General features: G+C 36.8%; 1 protein-coding gene across 3 annotated transcripts in view; it reads right to left on the bottom strand.

Annotated features, from left to right (window-relative positions):
• Window positions 1-22,521, bottom strand: part of FNDC3B (fibronectin type III domain containing 3B) — a 323,327-nt gene that overhangs the window by 134,101 nt on the left and 166,705 nt on the right. For all 3 annotated transcript variants that reach the window (XM_090273940.1, XM_090273959.1, XM_090273949.1), the window contains exons 4-6: window positions 21,067-21,143; window positions 8,915-9,155; window positions 5,590-5,880 (exon numbers count right to left, since the gene is read on the bottom strand). In XM_090273940.1, coding sequence (XP_090130066.1) covers window positions 5,590-5,880; window positions 8,915-9,155; window positions 21,067-21,143 — 609 coding nt within the window. The remainder of the gene's footprint in view (window positions 1-5,589; window positions 5,881-8,914; window positions 9,156-21,066; window positions 21,144-22,521) is intronic.

Raw genomic sequence — 22,521 nt, 5'->3', positions numbered from 1 at the left:
GTCTATTAAGAATCACACTGAGCAAAGGGAATCATAACTTGAACCTACAAGAAATCTATGAAAAGACACCAAAGGTAGGGTTCATGATGACGGATGCCCCAAAGGGGACGCTCCGAACTGTCAGTGTCCCATAATGAGGCACAAGAAGACAGGTAAGGTCAGGCCTGAATGCTACTTTCAGAAACAGTGGTCAATATTTAGCTTTCAAATTTTAAGATGGGTTTAAGCAGAAGGAAGCCATGTCTGGCTTACCAGGGAAGAAGTGCAGGGGAAGGGCATGAGGGCAGAGGGACGGTCATCAGATGCAAGAGCAGAAGGATATCAGTTTTGAGAAGGGGATCACCTGGATAAGAGTCGATCCTAAGATTACAAGAGGGAGCCAATAAGAATGTTTAAGTAACAAGGGTGACCGTTATACTGAGATGTTAAGAACTGAGCTAGGCAATATTTAATAATAGGAATTAAAACGCCTACTTTACAGATGAAGATACAGAGATGCATGGAATACTAAAAGCAAATAGCCAAGTGACAAAGCCCAAATCTAACACCAAAGCCCCAACTGTTCTCCATCCACATCACACCGTGAAATCCAGGTAGCAAGTGGAAGGCAACAGGCATCCTCCTTTCTCTGGGGCACTGTGGGAGCCCGTCCTGCCTACGCTGTTATCCTGAAGGTAATCGTAAACGAAAGGAGGAGCTGGCAGCAGAGTTCTATCCTTGAGCAATGCAGCAATTTGTTCTAGAAGAGGAAATGGTACAATAACTACGTGTTCATGTTCAAACAGAAGGTCTGTTCTGGAAAACAAAGCAATTAAGAACACAGGCTTCATTCCACAAATATTTACTCAGTACCTACTATCTGCCCGGCATAGTTCTAGGAGGTGGGTATAGAATGATTAAACTAAATTGCTACATCTAATTGGGTACATCACTTCCTATAACCATCCTTAGTATTAGACGGTAGTTCCCTTGGCTGACCAGCTCCCAGTAGAGATTTGATAAAAATTAAGTAAGTAAATGTTTTTAAAATACCAAGAAGCCAGATTTGGCAAAGAGATTCTGATTTGAAGAGGTCTGATATGAGGTTTAGGAATCTGAATTTTTTTGAAGTTCCACCAGCGTTTCTGAAGTACAGTTAACAGAGAGAAGCAGGATGCAACAGTACTTAATCTAGCTCCATCTTTTTAACGTATTTATTTTTCCAGATTAACATAAATTGTTTGCTTCTTTATGCGTACTTAGTTTATCTCAGGACCAAATGCAAATTTAAAGTTTGCCCCTTTTTTGGTTAACATTTGTCTTTTGTAAGTGGTAAAAAGGTAATTAACTCAATTAGATTCCCTCAAAAGCTAGGGAATTCTGCAGTAAAAAGTTCGGCCTCTGGAAATGTGAGAATCTTAACCAAAGTAGAATGTAGAACATATCACAAGCCACATGTCATGGTTAAGTATATATCCTCTTCTTGTACAAACCATATACGAATGGAAACAGATCAACCATAGTAGTATTAACTACAGTTTAATATTAATCATATGGTGTCATACACTTGAGAATTATGTGTTTTCTGGGTATAGAAGTCAGCTGCAATAAATTTAAGCACAAGATACTCCGGGAAAATGTTCCCATTTACATGAAGACAGAAAAAAAAACCTTTTGGGATCTTTACAACCAACAAATACATTACAAGGCAGACAAGATTGAAACATGGCCCTGACTGGTGTGGCTTAGTTGGTTGGGCATCATCCCGCAAAGTGAAAGTTCGCTGGTTCAATTCCTGGTCAGGGCACATGCCCAATTTGCAGATTCAGTCCCCTGATCAGGTGTGTACGACAGGCAACCAATTCATATTTCTCTCTCTTTCTCTCTCTAAAAATAAATTTAGGAAAAAATCTTAAAAAAAAATAAAATAAAAAGACTGAAACATGAACAATATAATGGCCTAACTAAATAAGAGATGCCTTTGTTCCCCTACTCCACCTGATTCATGTTTCCCTCTTTGACAACCAGGAGGCTCAAATCCTCCTGTATGGCCTACGTAAGTAATTCTGCAGAGTTCTTTTATGTACAGACTTACTAATGTCTTAATTTGATTTGTCCTCAGTTTCCTTGGATATTTATTAAATAGATTATTTTTAGAGCAGCTTTAGGTTCACAGCAAACTTAAGAAGGTACAGAGCATGCCCTTAAATACCCTGTCCCCAAATACACACAGCCTGTTCCACTTATCAAAATCCCACACCAGAGAGGTACATATGATACAACTTATGAATCCACACTGACACGTCACCATCACCCAAAGTCCATAATTTACATTAGGGTATACTAGCTCTTGATGTTGTGCACTCTAGGGCAGTGGTTCTCAACCTTCCTAATGTTGCGACCCTTTAATACAGTTCCTCATGTTGTGGTGACCCCCAACCATAACTAAAGCATAGTGATTAATCACAAAATCAATATGTGTTTTCTAATGGTCTTAGGCAATCCCTGTGAAAGGGTCGTTCGACCCCCAAAGGGGTCGTGACCCACAGGTTGAGAACCACTGCTCTAGGGGTTTTCACAAATGTACGATGACATGCATCCACCTTTATAGTCCCATACAGAGTAGTTCCACGGACCTAATAATCCTCAGTGCTCCGTCTTGTCATTCCTCCCTGCTTCCTAACCCCTAGCAACTACGAATCTGTTTACTATCTCCATGGTTTTCTTTTTAAGTAATTATTTTTCAGATATAGCTGATATACAATATTGTATTACTCATATGTATAACAGACATTTATATTACTTACGAAGTAATCACCCAAGTCTAGTACCCATCTGATACCATACATGGTCATTACATTATTATTGACTATATTCTCTATACTGTACTTTACATTCCTGTGACTGTTTTTGTCAATATGGAAGCAACCAAAGTGTCCACCAAAAGATGAATGGATAAAGATGTGCTACATATACAGAATAGAATATTAGCCATAAAAAAGAATGGAATCTTGCTATCTGAGGGGACCTAGAGGGTATTATGCTAAGTGAAATAAATCAGACAGAGAAAGACAAGTATCATATTATTTCACTTAAATATGTAGAATCTAAAAAACTGCCTTCATAGTTTTGCCTTTTCCTATCATGTAGGTGGAATCATACAGTATGTAGACTTTTTAGTTTGGCTTTTTCAGTTAATAACATGCATTTAAGGTGCTTCCATATCTTTTCACGGCTTGATAGCTCATTTCTTCTTAGCACTCCACTGTCTGGATGTACCACAGCTTATTTATCCATTCACTTACTGAAGGACATCTTGGTTGCTTCCAGCTTTTAGCAATTATGAATAAAGTTGCTATAAACATTTGTGTGCAGATTTCTGTGAGGACATTAAGTTTTCGATGCATTTGGGTAAGTGGATACTTATTTCTGTATCTAACATATAAACCCCTCAGATCCTTATCAAAATGAGCAAGCATACACAAAAGAATGCTCCACCTGACTCTTTATTTCATGGCTAAGCCACGTGGAGAGCAGCACTTAGAGCAATTTTTAAGGAGGCAAATAATGTAATGAGAAGAAGAGCAATAGATCAAGTTCAAACTAAGATGAAATAGAAATACTTTCCAGCTCTTTTCATTGTAAAACACCCACTCCCAGCAGCCCACAGCACAAGTGATCTCACTGTTACCAACACAATAACATGTTTTCCACACAACAGCATAGAGCTTAAGGTGCTCAAAATGATTACACTCCCTCATGACGTAAAATGCCAAAATGCTTTTAGACATAAAAATGTTAGCAAACATTTAGCACAAATTCAATGTAGATCTATTTCTTCTCTTACCACTTTGAGAATATTAAAATACAGAACAGCTTACACAGTTAGACATACACGATATGAAATAACTGCACATATAAGGAACGTTTTTAGTTTTGCCACACTTAATCCTTAACTACATTAATTGTATATGCTCATGTCAGTCCCACTTGATCTTATTTTCTTTCCCTTATTATTTCTTTGCCTCTTACATCTTACCCAAGTTTATTTTATTTCCTTCTATGTGTATCTATGTCATATTCCTTAAATCTTTCTTGGCGCAAAGCGGGACAAACATTATTAAAGAATGTATCAAGTAATCACGGTAGTTCAAATTCATAAGCTCTCTGAAGATACCTTATACATTCTTTTGTTCTTTTCTGTCGACTAAAATTCTCCTTAGGAAAACTTACTTCTGTTTTTTGGTATGATATTTATTATATGCTTAAGGTTAAAAAGTATAGCATTGCTAGTAAAATAATTTCAAACTCAGAAATGATAGTATCATCTCACTGAAAAGTGTTTGTTGTTGCCAACACAGCACTTTGTCTTACGAGCTGTTAAAGACCTCTTGAACCTTGGGTCTCCTTTATACACTTGTTTATGTTTTGTTTAATAAGTAGTAGAATAATGTTTGATAATAATTATAAGAATAATTCATAAAACTTGAAAAATTAAGAAAATAAAGAGCAAAATTAAAAGAACCTATCATGCATTTCATTCAGAGAAATGACTGCTCACTTTTCACAGCTACCTTACTATTGCTGTTTCATATGCTACAGTTCATTCATATGGACAATATGGGGGCAAATGCTAATGCCATCTGGTTTTATCCAGTTTTTCTCTCCTCTGACAGAGGCCCATCTTCCCTGCACAATCAAATACAGTATACATAAACTCCATCTTCTTCATTCACACACAGACTCTACCTGGTTATGGTCCAAAAAGGAAGGGGTATATTTAATGAGTATTATAATCAGTTCTTCTCTAGTCTTTTACAGTTATTCATGTCTTTTTTTATATCTGTAAACTCACTTAGCTTATCAAAATGTTACCTTCTACTATTTATGCCTATACCAAAAGCCTCTGTTTTTAAATCCTGGGGCATCAAAACAGGTTTTCTCTAAATCTTACCTAAAAACTTCATTTTAAAGCACATATATCTTCTTACACAAATTAACTGACCAGTTTTATCTGCAAAAAAATACATGCCCTTTTCAGTGGCTGTCTCTCTATAAATTGTGGTGACCCTAATTCTTCCATTGCATTCGTGGTCTATAAATAGTTCATTCAGGATGCCAAAGGTGGCATTAAACAATAACTGATGTCTGAAATGAAACAGAAATATATTCCTGTTACACAATGATAAACTTCAGTAAAGCATGAAATTACATCTAGTTTTATGATGTATAATTATTTTGAAATTTAAACTAACCCTATACATCTTAGAAAGACTGTTTTACTTGGGATCTCTTCCACCTCTGTCTACTTAAGAGTGGAACAACTGAAATGGCTAACTTAAAAACACTTTCAGATACTTCTTACTGAAATTAAGGAGAATGTTACCTGGCATCTTTAACCAAAAAATAATATTTCTGCCATCAACTGTTAATAAAAAAGAGATGATGCTATATTCTGTCATTACTAAGAAATAAATCAGAGGTCTACCAAGTCATTCCTAGTAGAAAGACCATACACCATGAAATAACATTCTTACATAAAAGATGTTTCTTTTAGGGTGACCCTGTCTTGATAATTCACCCCTCAGGGCAAACGTCTTTGCATGTTACCTTGCAAGTCTGAATCATTCGACTTTGGACTGCTTCTCGCTCGACGTTCAGTTTTCTTAATTCCCGGCGCCCCACCGGTGCTGCCTCCTCCACCTCCACCGCCTCCACCACCGTGCCCCTTCCCGTAGCCATTGTACACAGTGGTGCAACTGCTTTTGTAGATAGACGAGGGCGGGCTGTTGAGGCGATTCTGGCGGTCAATCTGGCGGTCTTTCAGTTTTTTGTGTGGAGGCTTGCTGTACTGGTCTTCTCGGGTAATGTAGCTTGACATTCCATAGAGTGGTATAATTTCTAAAATGGATGATTATGACAAATGCAAGCTCAGTCTACATTTTCAACAGTAAATTACTAAAAGGTTAATGATCTGCCTCCTAACCAAAAAATTTTAAAATGTTACAAAATGCAGTATGAAAATATTTTTAAGAAAATGATATACATGTTATATATGCATAAAATATTTCCATTTGTTTCTAATCAGTTAAGGAATAATTAATCATTAAAACCATACTGTATGTTCAGGAATGTTCCAGAAATTATTATACCAAAAATAGCAAAATTACTATCCAAAAGGAGTTCATATTCTCATTGAATTTACAAGTTTGAGTTTTGCCTGTCAAAATGTATTTTCAGTTGTTGCAATAAACAAAAAGAACAAAAAATAAAATATCCCTAATGTGTACTTAAAATCAAGGTAGTTAAAAGTATAGTGATTCTTGTAGCTTGAACAGCATTTCTATTGGAAAGTATATAGCAACCAGAATATAAGGAGTTATTTGTGGCATCTAAAATAGCCAACATTTGAACAAAACTTACTAAAATGATAAGAAGAGAAATTTCCATTTAAAAGAATCAAAGCTCACATAATCAGAGGAAGTGTTCAAGAAGAACACTTCTCTTCAACCTGGTGCCAAATGTGCTGTGGTTTCTAACTGCTATGTTGGAGTAGTCAGGAGGCATGATAAGCTGACTAGTAGAATGTCAGCTGGCTTCACAATGCATATTTTTAAGTGGCTCAAAAGAAAATGAGAGCCTGCAAAATAATCTCATGATTAGGGGGAAGGTAAGGAGACATTATTTTAAATTTAAATAAATTAAAAGTATGTCCAGACATTATTAAAAATGTAATACATAATGAAGATTGGGTTCTCACATGTTTCTAAGGAAAAAGGGCCCTATAAGCAAAGGGTGACCATATAAATTAGCACACTAACCTGAATATGTCTGAGAATGAAAAGAAGACACTCTTAATAATTTCTCTGAGTAAGAGACCTAAACTAGTACCGTCCCCGGCATATCAGCACTGTATGGTCATGCTATGTAACTTAACAACCGATATTTCAATTGTTCAATGGTAAAGCTCCACTTTTCATGTTCTTTCTGTTCACAAGGCTTAAGGAATATCTTTAAAAAGCAAATCTTCACAAGATAACCAATTTGTACCAGAGAATGAAAGGGGGGGGGGGGGCCGCGCACAAATATAACCCTTTTAAAGTTAAAAGGCATATGCCCAAATAAATTATGTTCAAATATATAAAAAGGATAATGAAAAATTTTAATACCACAATGCATTACACTTGAGATTTAAAATGTTCACCATGGGCACTAATATAATAATCTTTTAAAACATGACAAGAAATTTTTAAGCTCTTGCAGTCTGGGAAATTAAACTTTTAAATTTCTTTTAGGTATTCACATTGAGAAATAAGGTAAGAACATATATATGGTTTTCTTTTTTAATTAATTCAAAGGAATTTTGTTTTACTGCTTTCTTTAATTGAAATCAATGAAGGCACCATTATTGCTCTGTGCTATGTTAATGAAATTACATCAAAATACCATATGAAATGAACACACAATATTTATTTTGCTTAATTCTAATGAGGATTTAAACCATACTGTTATCTAAAATTGCAGAGTACATCATTTGCAAAATAATAACTATATGGCATCCTGCTAACACATGGCTAAAATAAGGCAGCTCGCTCCATCAAGCAATGAGTCAGTAGCCAAGGCTTTCCACAACGTCATTCAGCTCAGACCTAACCAGAAAACTCTGACAAATGCTCAAATACTGAATGTACATTGTGTCAGAGCACTGGATGCTTTTTAAAAATTACAGTTAAATAAGTGGATTTTTTTCAGTTTTTATCCAAATGTTTTCAGGGAATATACTCACTCCTCTGATATTCTGGGGTATTGTCACTGTTAAAAGGAAGTTGTTGATTTCATCTTTTACTATCATCTCTCCATACACCATTATGATAGCACCTGATTCTTTGAATTATACTAAATTTCTTTGTAACTACTTAAAAAGAAATAGCCAGTTAAGTCTATTCCTAAGTTATACAAAATTTCACTTAAAATACTCATTTCAAATTTTTCTTTTGTAAGAAAAAATTACAATGTGAGATGAACACACAGAGAAAAATATATATGCATAATTGATGAGTAAGTGAGGCAGTAATTTGCTCAGGTATTTCTCATATAATTTATCTAAAACAACATAATATTTGAAGTAGTACAATGCTTCATATTCTGTCTCAAGAAAATCATTTTGCAAAGTGCTAAAGGTTAAAGACTAAGTTTTACCCTCACTTATCTGGTTTCTTAGTATCCATTTTGATAGAAAAGAGCTTTAGAAACTAAACCAACACCAAAGCCAAAGCTAAAAAGACATACTGTTGGTAGCGCTAGATTCTTTTTCATTTCAAGGTAAGTATCTGCTTAATAAACAGTGAAATTGTGGCTGCACTAATGGCTAGATGGCTATTAAACTAAAAAACAGGGTTCAGGAGAACCATACCAACAGTGAGGGGACTCTCAATTCTGCCAATATTGCAACACACAGTATCCAGGAGAGTCAACAGTAACTGAGGCCTCAGAGTCTTCTAGCATTGGAAATGGGGCACAAGACCCTTATTAATTTCCCTTCTACTGCTAGACTATACGGATGTCTAAGAAATGATGTGCTGCAGTGGCCTCAGGCCACTCTCACACAAAAATATATTAACAGGACCTGGGAACATAAAATAGACCACTGCCTCTTTCTAAATTAACAACTGGCTATCCCAATCCCTGCTCTCTGCGGGGTGGGATAGGGAGGCAGATTTGGAAATTATAAAGAGCTACAACCCATAAAGTAATTTTTACAAGACACAATTGAGGACAAAGGGAGCTAGGAATTCCCCATGAGCTTTATACATCAGATAGACTGAATTCTACCATGCTTATTACAGAAGAAACAAAGGCCTCTTTGGCTCTCTTAAGCTACATAAGTCTTGTAATCAGTTTCAACAGCTGTCAGGGCCAGCAATAACCTACTCACCTTGCTCACCGTATAAAGCAGGGGGAATATGATGCTGAGGAAAAAACTGAGGTGGCATGTCTCCAGGTCCGGAAACAGGTGGGTAATAAGCCGTGTGTGAGTTATGAATAAAATGCGGGTGAGTCAAGTAGGGGGGTAGGTGATGTGTTGGAGACATGGCTGAGGGGTAACTTGGGGGGTAACACTCAGGAGACTGGGGTGTGACCACCACCCGGCGGACCCCAGTATTGTCTTCAATCACCTAAAGAAAACAGTAAAAAGAAAGAGCATAGTATGTATTACTACCCGACATCTTGTGAATATATACAGTAATTAATTACTTCCTCCTTAATTTTAATCTTCTGTCCCCCGAGGAAAAAAAAATAGTACATGTTAAATTCTGGTTCTGTAATCCAACTAGCTGAATGATTTTCAGAGGTAACAACATTTAACCGTTTACTAAAAGTTATAAAATTTTCATCAAGAGCTTGATAATCAATCTTGTCTCATAAAATTTTCACAGATGAAGTCTCTTCCAAGACTTCAAAAAGACCTGGAAGAAGAATTCTGAAGACTGTATCCAAGTGAAGTGAATTTAATGTATGTTTAAGTTGATTTTAGGAACGACTTTAAATATAACTATCAGCTCAGTAGTTTTTCCAGAAAGAAGAGATGCTGTGGAGCACATAAGTGTGCTGTATAGGGCTGAGCTTCCCGATAAAACTTGACCCCTTTCCTATGTCAGCATGTAGAGCTCCATCATCATAAAGGCTTTAGTGGAAAAACGGGAACATTAACCTCAGAAGCCATGGGAGTACCAAAAGGTCACTTAATCTGGGAACAAGGATGTAAATGAAATGAGGCGACTCTAACCAATGAAAAACTTGAGCAATTCCAAATCAAGTTGGACATCTGTGCTCACATCTTGTAAATGACTGTTGTGAAGGCGGACACAATAAGGTGGGACCTGCTAAGGCAGAGTGAACGCCAATCAACATTAGATCCATACTTTCTTTGAATGGTTTTAATTTACCCAGAAGACAATTAACCAAAGTAGTACAATACCAACATTCATGGCCTCTGTGGCCAACTTCATGCTACCTCTCTAAGAGCAAACAATTTTAGTAGGACAAAAGGGAAAGCTGTGCAATACAGAGAAGAGGAGGACTGAAAGACAGAATTGGGGGGCTTCAGGAACCTCAAAGAATTGGTAGGGCTGGGACAGCTGAGACAATGAATGGTCCCTGAGACAAAGCCCCTGAGTCAGGGCCCTGAAACGAAGGGGACTATAAGGGCATAAGAGTAAACTTGGAAGTCAGGACCAGGCTGCCAAAGAGACCAGCTGGTCTAACCACGTATTTAAGACAATCAGGCACACACAAGGTAGGAAGTTTTGTTTTTAAAAACAACGCCCCCCCCCCAAAAAAACCCAACACTGAAAATTAAACTTGTAACTGAATGCATCTTATTATACCCCAGGAGGTTGATTATAGGCCAAAATAAAAATGACTTAATGGTATCTAAAACATTCTAATAAAATTTATACTGAGCTTTGTTTTTTAAATCATTGCCTGATACAAAAGGCAAGTTTATCAATGTTAGTCTGTACTTCAGTGTACAAGATAGGTTTAATTTTAATTAATAGCCATTAATCTTCATATTAAGAAAAAATCTTTATATTAATGAACCAATTAACATAACTGTCAGAATTAACTATGTTAATAGTTCATTAATAAAACAATATTAACTCAAAATTAAGATTCTCAGTCATACTCCCTACTAAAGCTCAAAACATATCTGTTTATATATTTATTATAACGTAACTTCTTCTGGACCTTGGCAAGCTTAATCACATTATTTTCATTTATGAGTGCATTACTGCCAATTTATAGATATATATGAAATCGTGCTTAAACCATATTAAAAATTCTAATGCATGTGCTAATATTTATCATCAAAGCACAACTTCTATGAATATATTTAGTAGCACACTTTGTACAAATATAATATAAACATGCATCACTACAGTGTCTTCTATTTCCCCACTCTGTCACTGGCTATTAAGAAAAAAATAAGGCATATTCCAGATATTCCTCTTCCATAGAACATTAATTCAATCCTGTGCTCAACACTGGAAGGTCCACAGAAGCAAAGTATTTGTTTTCTAGACACAACTTTCATTATTTCACTCACTGTAAAACTTCCAATGGTTAAAACTAGCCACATGACTTGACCAATACAAACAAGAATAGGGCTCTCACTAAATATGAAGAACTCTTTAGGTTTGTAAACCAGGGTAATTATAATGAAAAGAAATTATTTTCATCATTTTATCAGATCATTTCTGACATTAAAACAAAGGACTTTAAAATTTTTTGGCTAAAAACCATTAACAGATAAAAATGTTAGTCAAGAGAAAGTAAAAAAAAGTAAAAAAGAGCTGAAACATCATTTAACTTTAATATTTTTAAAGAATAACTATTTCCACTACTTAAAAAAAAAAATGTCTAAAGTACAAATTACTCATCACCAAAGAAAAATGTTTCCAGTTAGAAAACTAAGTAGTTCTCTGAAACCAGATTGTCTACATATATAAAATTGTTGGGCAGCCCCATTTTTAATTATCTTAAATTATTCTGTGGTATTTGTGAAAGACATCTATTTACATGTACATGTATAATGGGACTTTCTAAAATCTGATCCCTTACCAATCAAGGCCAACTTTAATATTAAAAATATTTTTAAGAAATAAAATATTAATCCTGACATAATCAGAAAAACCAAAATTATGTGCTAAGTATTTTGTTTATTGTTTTCCCATAACACAAATTACAACATATTTAATTATCAAATTCAGTTTTGATCTATGTCTAAAGAAATTATGCTTATGTTCCCTAAAGAATAAGGAAATCTGAGTAACAATAAGGATGCAGAAAATAATACACAACTCAGGAAATGGGGGCAATAATATCCTTTGTTTAAAAAAAATATGTTCACAAAGAAATATATTAATATAGCAAAAGAATTTAGAAATCAGAAAGAGTTCAGTCCAAAATCCTCAGACAGTAAAACGTGCTTTCAATCTTCACAAATAACCACGGAAAAGACAGATTGGTTTCCTTTTGGGATAAATGAAATTGTGACAATGTCCAGAGAGAGACAAATCACCTGCATTCAGTTCAACAATTACTTCCTGCCACATACTATGAGCTAAGAATGGGATAGTCAAAGTAAAGAAAAAAACAGGTGCTAGACAGTAAGATTTATCTACATAACCTAAGAATAATATAAAGAGAAAAATCAGACTAAGTCTTAGTAAGTGCTATTCAGAAGTCAGAACAAAGTATTGTTCATCAAGAAGACTTTTTTCCTAGCTCTGTGACTCAGTGGAATGGTACTCACATATCTTCTCCAGAGCACAACCCTTGGAAAGATCATTTTGTGCTAGGTTCTCAGGCTGCCATCTGGTATGGGCTGAATTATGTCCTCCCTTCCCCCAACCAATTTATATACTGAAATTCTAACACCCAGTGCCTCAGCATGTGACTGATTGTGGAGGTAGGGTATATAATTACAGTAAAATGTGGTCACATGAGTGGGTCCTATTCCAATATTACTGATGTCCTTATAAGATGTGAAAATTAGGGCATACATGCAGAAAGAAGACTGTGTGAAGACACCAAAGGAAGGTGACCATCTACAAGTCAAGGAGAAACCAAACTTGTGGCCTCTGGAACTGTGAGGAATAAATTAATTTCTGTTGTTTAAGCCACCCAGTCTATAGGCACTTTGTTATGGCAGCCCTACCAATATACCTCCTATCAGAGCCTCTCGAGTTTCCTCTAAAGTTCTACCACCAGCCTCATCTGCTTAAAAAGAAACCCTCCATAAAATGTTGTGTATTTATTCTCTATGAAAAACCACCCAGCCACCTTCCTCAGCTTAAGGAAGGAAGTCAGCCTGACGGAAGCCAGGTTGATCCTTTACCAAGTCTTTTTATTCTGCTCCATAAGAATTTACTGAGAAACTTCTATGTGCCTGGTATTCTTGCTATCCTGTGGCCTAGACACAGGATGAGAAACTAGAGAATAGAGCACAAAAACACCCGTGCAAGTAAGACAAACATTCTCCCTATTTGTCATGGAGAATGTTTGTCTTATTTGCACGGGTGTTTGTAGAAGTATAACTAAGAGTACCATTAAAACAAAATTTTTTTAAAAACTTGAAAGCAAGAGCAAGAGGGAGCAGCATGGGACACAGATGAGGAAAAAACTCACAGCCAGTGCCTGTGGTCTGCCAGCTGCTGGACACAGGTTATGTCCTTTATTCACTGGAATTAGACATTAGCATCCCTGCTGGATGTGAAGGAAACCAAGGCACAGCACTGTTAAAATGTACTAGTGCAGCTGCAGAACCAGATTTTCATTCGGATCTGTACTCCAAAGTTTCCATTATGTGGAGAATTATACACAAGTTGGGTATGCTAAGAAATAAATATTTTAACAATAACTGTGAGAAACAGGATGGCTGGGTAACTGAGGTATGTGAAAGAATTCAAAAGATCACCAGTATTTATTGAATACCTGCTGTTCTGCCTTAATACCCTCTAGTGAAATAAGGCAGTGCATTAACTGGTGTTAAGGTCCTGAAACAGTAACTGATACAACACAGAAAATCTTACCTAGTAATTACTACCATTAATATTAGCACCTCATTAAATCCTCCCAACAATCCTGAGAGGCATATACAGCTATCTCCATTTTGGGGATAAGAGGAATCAAGTTCAGGGATGTTAAGCTAACTCATCTGAGGTCAGAGAGCTAAGAGGGGCCGAAGGGGACAATTTTGAGTCCAAGAATTAAAATGCACCTCTTAAAAACACCTACAGTTTGAGTGTCTTTTCTCGTAGTTGACAGAGAAGGAAGCTAGTTCCCCTTACTGAACTGAACTGAAATGAAATGCACCACAGGAATTTTAATAAACTCCTCAGTTCCCAAAACTCTGTCCTCCTACTTCTGGGTTGTAAGTGACAAGAATCAAAAAAAGAGCTTAAAAGGCAGGGGGCAACAGAAACAATTTTAAAGGGCCAGGGATGAGCTAGGAAGTGGATGGAGCAAACTGCATGGGGACACACATGAACCATGACCCAGCATGTGTGTAGGGTTGGGGGCAAGGCCTGCCAGCCAGCTTGCAGGGGGTGGGGGCTGTGGTGGGGGTGAGGGTGGATGGGGTGGAGGGAAAGGAACAAAGAGTGAGCTGTCTGCACACAGAAAACTGGGATCAAATGAGTTTGTGAAAGTCAAGCCCAAGTTCAATTCCTAACTGCTACAAACATACTTGAAGAGGGTTCCCAGGCCATTCTGGGAAAGGAAGAATTCTCAGCGAAAACTAAACATGCAAGCGAAAAGGCTGGGCAATACACACAGCCGCATGGACAGAGGGGTGGGCAGACAGAATCCTGGCTTCTCCCGGGCAGCCTGATGCTCACCCCTCCACAGCATCTGTGTCCTGCAGGGTGAACTATACATCTGTCTCTCCCATACAAGCCCCTCAAGGGCACTCGAGCACATGGGAGACTCAATAAATGTTGGCCAAGTGAACAGATGAATAAAAAAGCAAACAAACAAACAAACAAAAAGCTTATCTGCTTAGATTTGATGTCTACCAAGAGCTAATAACACATTTATTATCAAAATTCTCCCCAAAACTCAGGTAAATATCTGACATTCCCTAAAATATGTGCTAAGTATTTTGTTTATTGTCCTTCCAAAACACAAAGTATAACATATCTAATTACCAAATTCAGTTTTGATCTATGCTGTATGGCCAAAGGAGCTGGTCCTAAACCTAGAGGGATTATTGTCTCAGGACATTAATGACAATGAAACATTAGAAAGATCAAATATTATTTCATTGGTGTTGGCCATTACATATATGGAGAGAAATGAGATTGAGAAATATGTTTTCTATTTTCAACCACAAATGTAATCATGAAACTTGAAAGGACAGAAAAGTCAGGAATAACTTCTCAATTGTCTGGTGTTCTTGTCTGCCACACAGATATTGGGGAAGATTAGATTCGTTTTATTTTATTTTATTTTTTTTGACCTTCAAATGTAGTTCTTTTTGATATTTAGGTAGGTGAAATGCAATAAAATACGATACTTAGCTAACCTGAGATTATTAAGTTACTTAATTGCTCCCGAATTTCTTCATCTAGAATTTAGGATTATAATACCTATGTTAGAGGATCTTCGAAGTACTATGCAAGTTAAGTTCTGTGCCAAGCATTTTATAAACTATTAAGTGATACACAAATCACAAGAGTTGTTACTATCACAACTTTAACTGTTACACCAAAGTTGTCAATTTGCCATTTACCTTCAACAACTGCCCGGTGCTGTACTTCTGCTCAGAATGGGGGCTAACTCTCAGCAGTATCTTAAGAAGCTCAGCTCTGTCTAAGCAGGACGGGGGTGGCGGTGGGGGTGGGGGTGGGGTCTCTCCCCTCTCATGGGACCCTCAAGCTGGGGTAGCTGGGGTATGCTAAGAGAGCTGGAGCCAGCTGAAGACCTAACTTTGATTCTACAGTTTGTAAACTGTCTCTTAACCTTGCTGCGTTTCCTTCCTAATTTGGAAGCTCTTTACAAATGACTTTCAGTGTCCCCTCAACTGTGGCCGTTACCTGCTTTACTGAAAAGCAAGTTGAATTAAAAAGATACACCACAGAGGATATACTCGTTTCCATCATCCTCTCCAAACCTGTGGTCTTAGCTGTAAGTAATGGGGTAGTCATCTGGGAAGAGCCAGGTGTGTCCAGTAAAGTACTAAAAGTTCTTTTATTTACACATGCCCTAGTTGTGCTGTTTTTTCCCCGATGACAGATTTAAGTAAGTGTGAGTAGCTTGGCTTGTTTCCATGTAGATAAAAGTGTTGGCACATATAAAGCAAACAGTGGGAGTATCTCCTTATACTGGCACCTCCTGAACAAGCCTATCAGTAAGAATCGCCCCCGGAAGTCCTGAAGACAAGTCCATATCAATACCGTCAACTTGTGAGCCCCTATATAGTAGCCTGGTTCGGATTTGTCATCTGGATCTATCTTTTCCCCTTCACTTTATAAGTTAGCCATTGCCTGGAGTTGGCATGTGGGTTAAAATAAACCATCAATAGAAAATTTAAGATATTTAGGTCTAAGTGAGTGTGTAGGTAAAATGTTTGAGGAATTTTTGTTTAGCCATGAATCACCTTGTTATTTAAAACGTTAGGTTTGGTTCCCTATACATCAGATGAACTGATGGATTACTTAACCATTGCAAGAACTGTTTGAGAAAAGTAACTGGAATTTTCAAAAAACTTAAAAAAAAATCTGGAGATAATATCTATTGTCAATCTGTAACTACTCTGCAGGATAACCCTTTGTATCATATAAAGGGCTTTCAGAAACCCAGAAATATTACCAATAATGTATTTTTCCATTTGGCAGATTGTTCTTGATTGTACCTATGAATTTTATATTTTACATTTAAAAATGCTTCACCAGTCTGTCAATGGGTTCCAAAGCCCAAGAACGGATTAAGAACCTATGCTAATGATACTCATATCATATTTATCACATAGCAAAGTAAGTTTATAAGCCTGACAGTTTCCAAAGAGTATGTAGAAATATAAAATCCATCTAACCTTCATCAACTTTTGTGCCCAATAAGTTAGGGAAGACTGTTTTTCTAAGAAAAGTTGTTACATATGACAAACATGTTACTAAATTAGAAAGACAGGCTATCGTAACTGTGCAATAAAACCAAATATAATGTGCATAATTTAATCCTTACTAATGATTCAGAAGTCATTTCTAGATGTGATACTGCCTGAATATTATTATTATGAAAATCAACTGTCAGTTTTCCACTGAAGTCAAGAATAGCATTCTAGTGACCAGAATGCCAAATAACAAAGGAACGTACCACACTGTTTTGGTACTGACCGTTTATGGGAACTTAACTTATATTCTCGCTGGTCTCCTTTTTAAGGAACAGTATGAAAAGCGGAGGAGAATCACCTGATTTTAGATTAGAAAAGAACCTCAGACATCCTCCCCTCCTTCCACCTTAACGACACCAGCGAGACAGTGCCTATTCTGTACTGAGCACCTTTCAAGGACCTGGAGACCCAGTGATGAACAGGAGACATAGAAGCCCTGACCTTGAGGAGCTTACCTGCTAAAAGTGAGAAGACCAACAAGGATCAAGTAAGCAAACAAGTACAACACCCAAGTAAATAACTTAAAAATATTCCTTAAAATCACACAGGAAGCTGGATGCAGAACCCCACCTGGGATCACGTCTCCTCCTGTTAACCTTGTGTTCTATTAAACCACAATGCCAGGATCTCAGAAACAAAGAAACGAAATCTAAAAGAAAATGCAGAACAGGGAGACAGAGAGAAGGCTCGGAAGGAGGAAACTCGTATAATGATTTGAGGGGAGAGGGTATGTCCTGGGTACATTCTTTAATTTGGCAATGCCAACCCATTCCTCAGGCAAAATAAGCTGTAAAATAATAATAATTTAAAAAGTTGCTGAAAAACTACTGATAAGGGAAACTAGAACAGAATAGACACATAAGTCCTCTGCTCTTTCCACAGCTCCCAACCTCCATACATACACTGTTCATTCTGGAACACTTCCCTAACTTCCTATAGAAAAATCAATTCCTCCATAGGAAGTCCAAGAGGTTCCAATTCTCTTTATTCTTGGATACTGGATGGGTCTGATTTTCAGTCTGTCAGGGCACAGGGCAATCCTCCATGCTCCTTTCTGTTAATCATTTTCACAATATTAAAGAAGAAACACAGCATTGGTTTAATCCCAGGTTGAAATTATTATAGGGAAGGAGCTGGGGCTAATATGGATAGCTCAGCTGGCTCAGCTGAGCAAAATGGGGAAAATCATGCCAAGGCTCCCACCGAACAGGCCCCATTATTTCCCCACAGGGTCTCTGACTTCTGGCCAATTCTTTAAAAAATCCTCTTTGGAGAATGACCAACCATACCAAATTTAAACACATTTTTAAAATAGACTTCAGGTCTCTCCCAGGTCAAGGGAAAATAGAATATATGTAATTTCAACAGGTGTTTACCCATTAACTTAATCCCTAAAACAAAGGAATGAGGTAAAGTATGTGCTCTACTATAACAAAAGTATTTATTTCAACTACTATTCAGTTTTTTAGGTTACATCAATTAATCTGGCAGAGAAGAGAGTGGTTTCCCAAATGACAGAACATTAACTTGGATATTTCATTTTTTCTATTCACATGCTTTTTAAATCTTTGGGTCTACATGGAGTTTTTCCTATAACACTTGAAAAATGTTTCATAAATTACTATTAAAAGATGGAAAATAAAACTCAAGGCATCTGCTTAAGAAATTTTTATATATAAATTATTCAGAAAGTTAATGATGAGGTTAAAAATTGAGAAGAATCATGGCCAGTATACAATGAAAGGAAAAAATTGCTTCATACTGTGTGATCTCAATATGCATTTAGAAAGGCAAACTGCCAAAGTTTCGTTGAAATTGTTCTAACAGTCTTCTTCATTATAATAGCTACCACTTGTTCAATGCCCCCTGTTATGTGAGGTGTGGGCTACACACCTCACATAACATTTCTCGTAATTCTTACCTCTACCAGATCAAGCAGGACTTTGCACATGTGGTGAAAGGATCTATAAAAATTACATGAGAAGTAGCCATGGCACAGTTTGAAGGCAGGCCTCTTCAATTAATGTCCATGTTCTTCCCAACTGCAGTGCTCACCCTCTGTCTCCCACAGGGTCAACCCTTATTACACTCATTAATATTTCCACATAATGGAAATGATGATGAGTGTGACAAGACTAAATGCGTCCTTACCTAAATCCACTCTCTCATAGTTAAAAGGTCAGGTTATCTTTTTCCTCAATCCCTCCCCAGCCTCCCACCAAAAAGCAAAGCACAAAATGCACACACCCTACACACAAATGCCTACTGTATCAGAGCCTACTGAGATGAAATGACAAGCTCCCACTGTTCTCCTGACCTGAGTCCACACTACCTTTAAGGTCCATGGGTTCAGTCCTTCTCAACCTGAGAAAACAAAGACTGTTATGGTAACTGCACCTCAGAGCAGACCACGGCTGTCTGTCTCCTCAACTACAGTTGTTTCTCTTACTATAAGATGATCTCTGTACATTACTGACATTTGTCTTTTGTCAAATTTATTTGATCAATTTTACCAATTTATTTTTAAAGCTGTTTCAGCTATTTAATTATGTAATGAATCTGCTATAATCACGATTTTCTCCACTGACTCAGTTTAGAGTTACTAATGTAATATTTTTAATCATTCACTTGCCTCCCTCTTAAATTTTTTTACTATAATGGACCATCTCATATGTGCGAAGCTGTGTTTTAGTACAGTAGATGCATGAGTAGCACACTACACATCCACTCACATTGTCAGAAAGGAATGTAAGGTAAAGCAAATACATCCATCAAGGCAGCTAGCTCTGCCCCAGACTTTCAGATCACATCAGAGTGGGAAATAGGTCGGTAAAATCAGAAATTCTCGGGCTGCAGTTCTGTTTCTACCCTAAGTCTCAGCTTTCCCATATGTAAATCACAGTAACACATTGGCTAGAAAAAGTACATTGCAGCTTCTCTTCACCAGAGTGTTCAGTTTTTAACTGGTATTTCTTAAATGGACCTTTGGCATAAAAGGAGGTGTTAATTCTGCCATCACAATGGTGAGTACTGTACTCTGTTCAATGGAATGAAACACTTCCTCAAAATAAATGAGGAGACATAATGGAATTCTGCATTCCTTGTTCTTTTCTGTTAATTGACTGGCAACGTGAATGTGATCGATCATCACATGTCCTGGCTGGAAGGGGCTGCTCTGCACCCTTTTCTCCCTCCACTGACTCTTATTCACAAAGACTTGTGTAAAACAAGTCATTTATTTAAATCAGGGGGAAGACTGGCCAAATATTCTGGCTACTCAAAACAAAACAAAACAAAACAAAAAAAGATGCCAAATTGGCTCACGTGAAAGTTAAGAATGGAAAAAACAAAATTATAGTGGCTGCACTATGACTTAGACAGTAAAGAAATGGATAAGTTTTACATCAGAGAAGGATAAAACTTCTTTGATCCCTGCCTACATTTCAGCAATTTTCCTATGTAGCTGCCAATTTATCCTAGCAAATCATTAAAAACTTAAAATTTCATATTTTTTAAAACCACTGTAAAAACAAAGAAAGAATAGAAAAAACAAAACAAAACTCTGGAATACTATAACCCCAAAAATGTTAACACAATGATTATCTTCTGTGGGCAATAAAGCGATAAATATTTTTAATACTTTTCTGATTTTTTTTTCAATGACTATAGAATGCTCTTACAATGAAAAAAAAAAATAAAAAGAACAAAAGAGGCAAAGAGAGAGAAAAATGGTTAGTTAGGAATCTGGAAAGGAAGACGTGTGGCAGCAACAGGGAGACATTCATACTGCACTGAGCTAGGACAAAAACTGAAGTACACATAGACAGCCACATTTCAGGCACCTGGAACATTTTAAACCGTTATCAGGGTACAGGAGTATTACTTCCCCCTTAAAATTTTAAAAAATCTTCCAATATACCTATTACTTTTTAAATTACTATTAGGTGTTTTACTTAAAAGAAAATCAAATTTTAGAGAAATTTAAGTACAAGCAGCCAAGTTTTCACATCATACACAGTGATTCATTAAGCCCAGGATGTGCCATATTATGGAGAAATGGGACTCCCAGAATAGAGGACAGTCCCTCTTTATGTTAACAATGTCTCCTTTGATATTTTTACTAATTAATCTCTAAGGCAGCAGACTCTATGAAGAAATCACAAACAATGGTCAAGTGGGAAACCCATCTTGGCCAGGGGCAGCCTAGTAAGCCCTGCTGTTTCCCTTCTTCTAACTCTCTGGCATATCAAGCAGCAAGCCTCAGGAAGGGCTGTGTGGTGCCACAAAAATGAGGACAACTCTATAATTATCCTAACTAAATTAATCCTGGAATAAGTTTTCAAGACTCTATATACATTCTTGGTACACTTATACTGTCCATAGTGAGCGGAGAAGTCCATCAAGTGGTTTACCTGTGAGATATAGCCTGGAGGCACATGGATGGGCGGAATGGATCCATTGGGTGACATCATGGGGACCTCAGCAGGTCCTAAAAGAGGCAAGAGTAAGACATTAACAATTGAAGAAATATACAGTATTCAAAATAATCATTGGTATTTTAAAATATCAAAACTAAGAAATTAACCGCTTTGACTATTTTCTCCTCAATAATTGGTACAGTGTGCCTTAGACATGAAATTATGGATAAAAAGGAATTCTCCAGCTGTATAAGTCAAGGCAGAAAAAACAAACCTATGAAAATCTATAAATATTTAATAATTTCCAAATCCTGAAGTTCCATGAAGCAAGGCTGTTTAGTTAATAATCTAACAAAGTAGGTCAAAAGTTTCTTTTTATTTGCCTTTGAAAGAATGTATGAATAACTGCTTAAACAAATCAATTTTAAATAAATTTATCTCCTCGGGTTTAAAAAGCTCCGATGCATTTGGGCTTATAATTTTCATTTCAAATTATTATTTTCAGTAAGTCACTGTAACATGACATTAATTTTGAAATAGAGGAAACCATACTCCAAACCAACTGAATTTGGTATGCCTCTTATGTTGTAAGGCGGAGGAAAAATATCAATTTCAAAACTAGGCATTAGAAACACGAATGTCAAATTTACTTGGGGTTGTTTCAAAGCAAAACATTCAATTAACAAGAGGTTAGTTTCAAATTCATTGAAAGTTAATCACATGTCTAATGCAAACAATGAACAGCAAGGCAACACTCACCTAAAACACAGTTTGAGTTAATATTTAGTTATAACAAAACCATTCGTCATAACATAAAAATCAACTTCTGACACCCTTCCAAAGATCCTGCAATTAAATGGTTTCCCTAGATGTGCAAGATCCCCACCACCACTGGTTTTGAAGTTTGGTAGTTGGCTCCCCTATTTAGCAACCTACCTTCCAAATGTCAATCCAAAACTGTCTCTTTTTTAAAAAAATTAAATTTCTCAGGGTGACAATGGTTATTAAGATTATATAGGTTTCAAGTGTGCATTTCCATGATACATGATCTGTACATTGTATTGTGTGCCCACCTCCCAAAGTCAAATCATCCTCTGGACTATATATTTGGTTCCCTTCACCCTCACCACCTGTTCCCACATTTGCAGTCTGAGATGGGACTTCCTGGCTTCAAGTCCCCCATGTTGTTTATTTGCTCCTTCCTAATGAGTGTCATGCTGCCAGCAATGAAAATTGCTGGACTGTAACAAAAACCAAGAAAAATACAATACTTTTATTGGCAAAAGAAAACAGAATCTGCCACCCAATGCTGCATTTACATATAAGCATAATGCATCCTTCACCTCACAGTACAACTTGGTGTTAGAACTACTTCACAGGAGAGGACCAGTGGGGAATGCAGAGGGACAGGGATGCTGGGGTGCCCATCCACAGGTCTATAAGGAAAAG

This window comes from Furipterus horrens, unplaced genomic scaffold, assembly GCF_987537825.1.
Source record: "Furipterus horrens unplaced genomic scaffold, mFurHor1.1.pri manual_scaffold_1, whole genome shotgun sequence".
NCBI classification, from domain to species: Eukaryota; Metazoa; Chordata; class Mammalia; order Chiroptera; family Furipteridae; genus Furipterus; species Furipterus horrens.
This window is presented reverse-complemented; position numbering and strand designations above follow the sequence as displayed.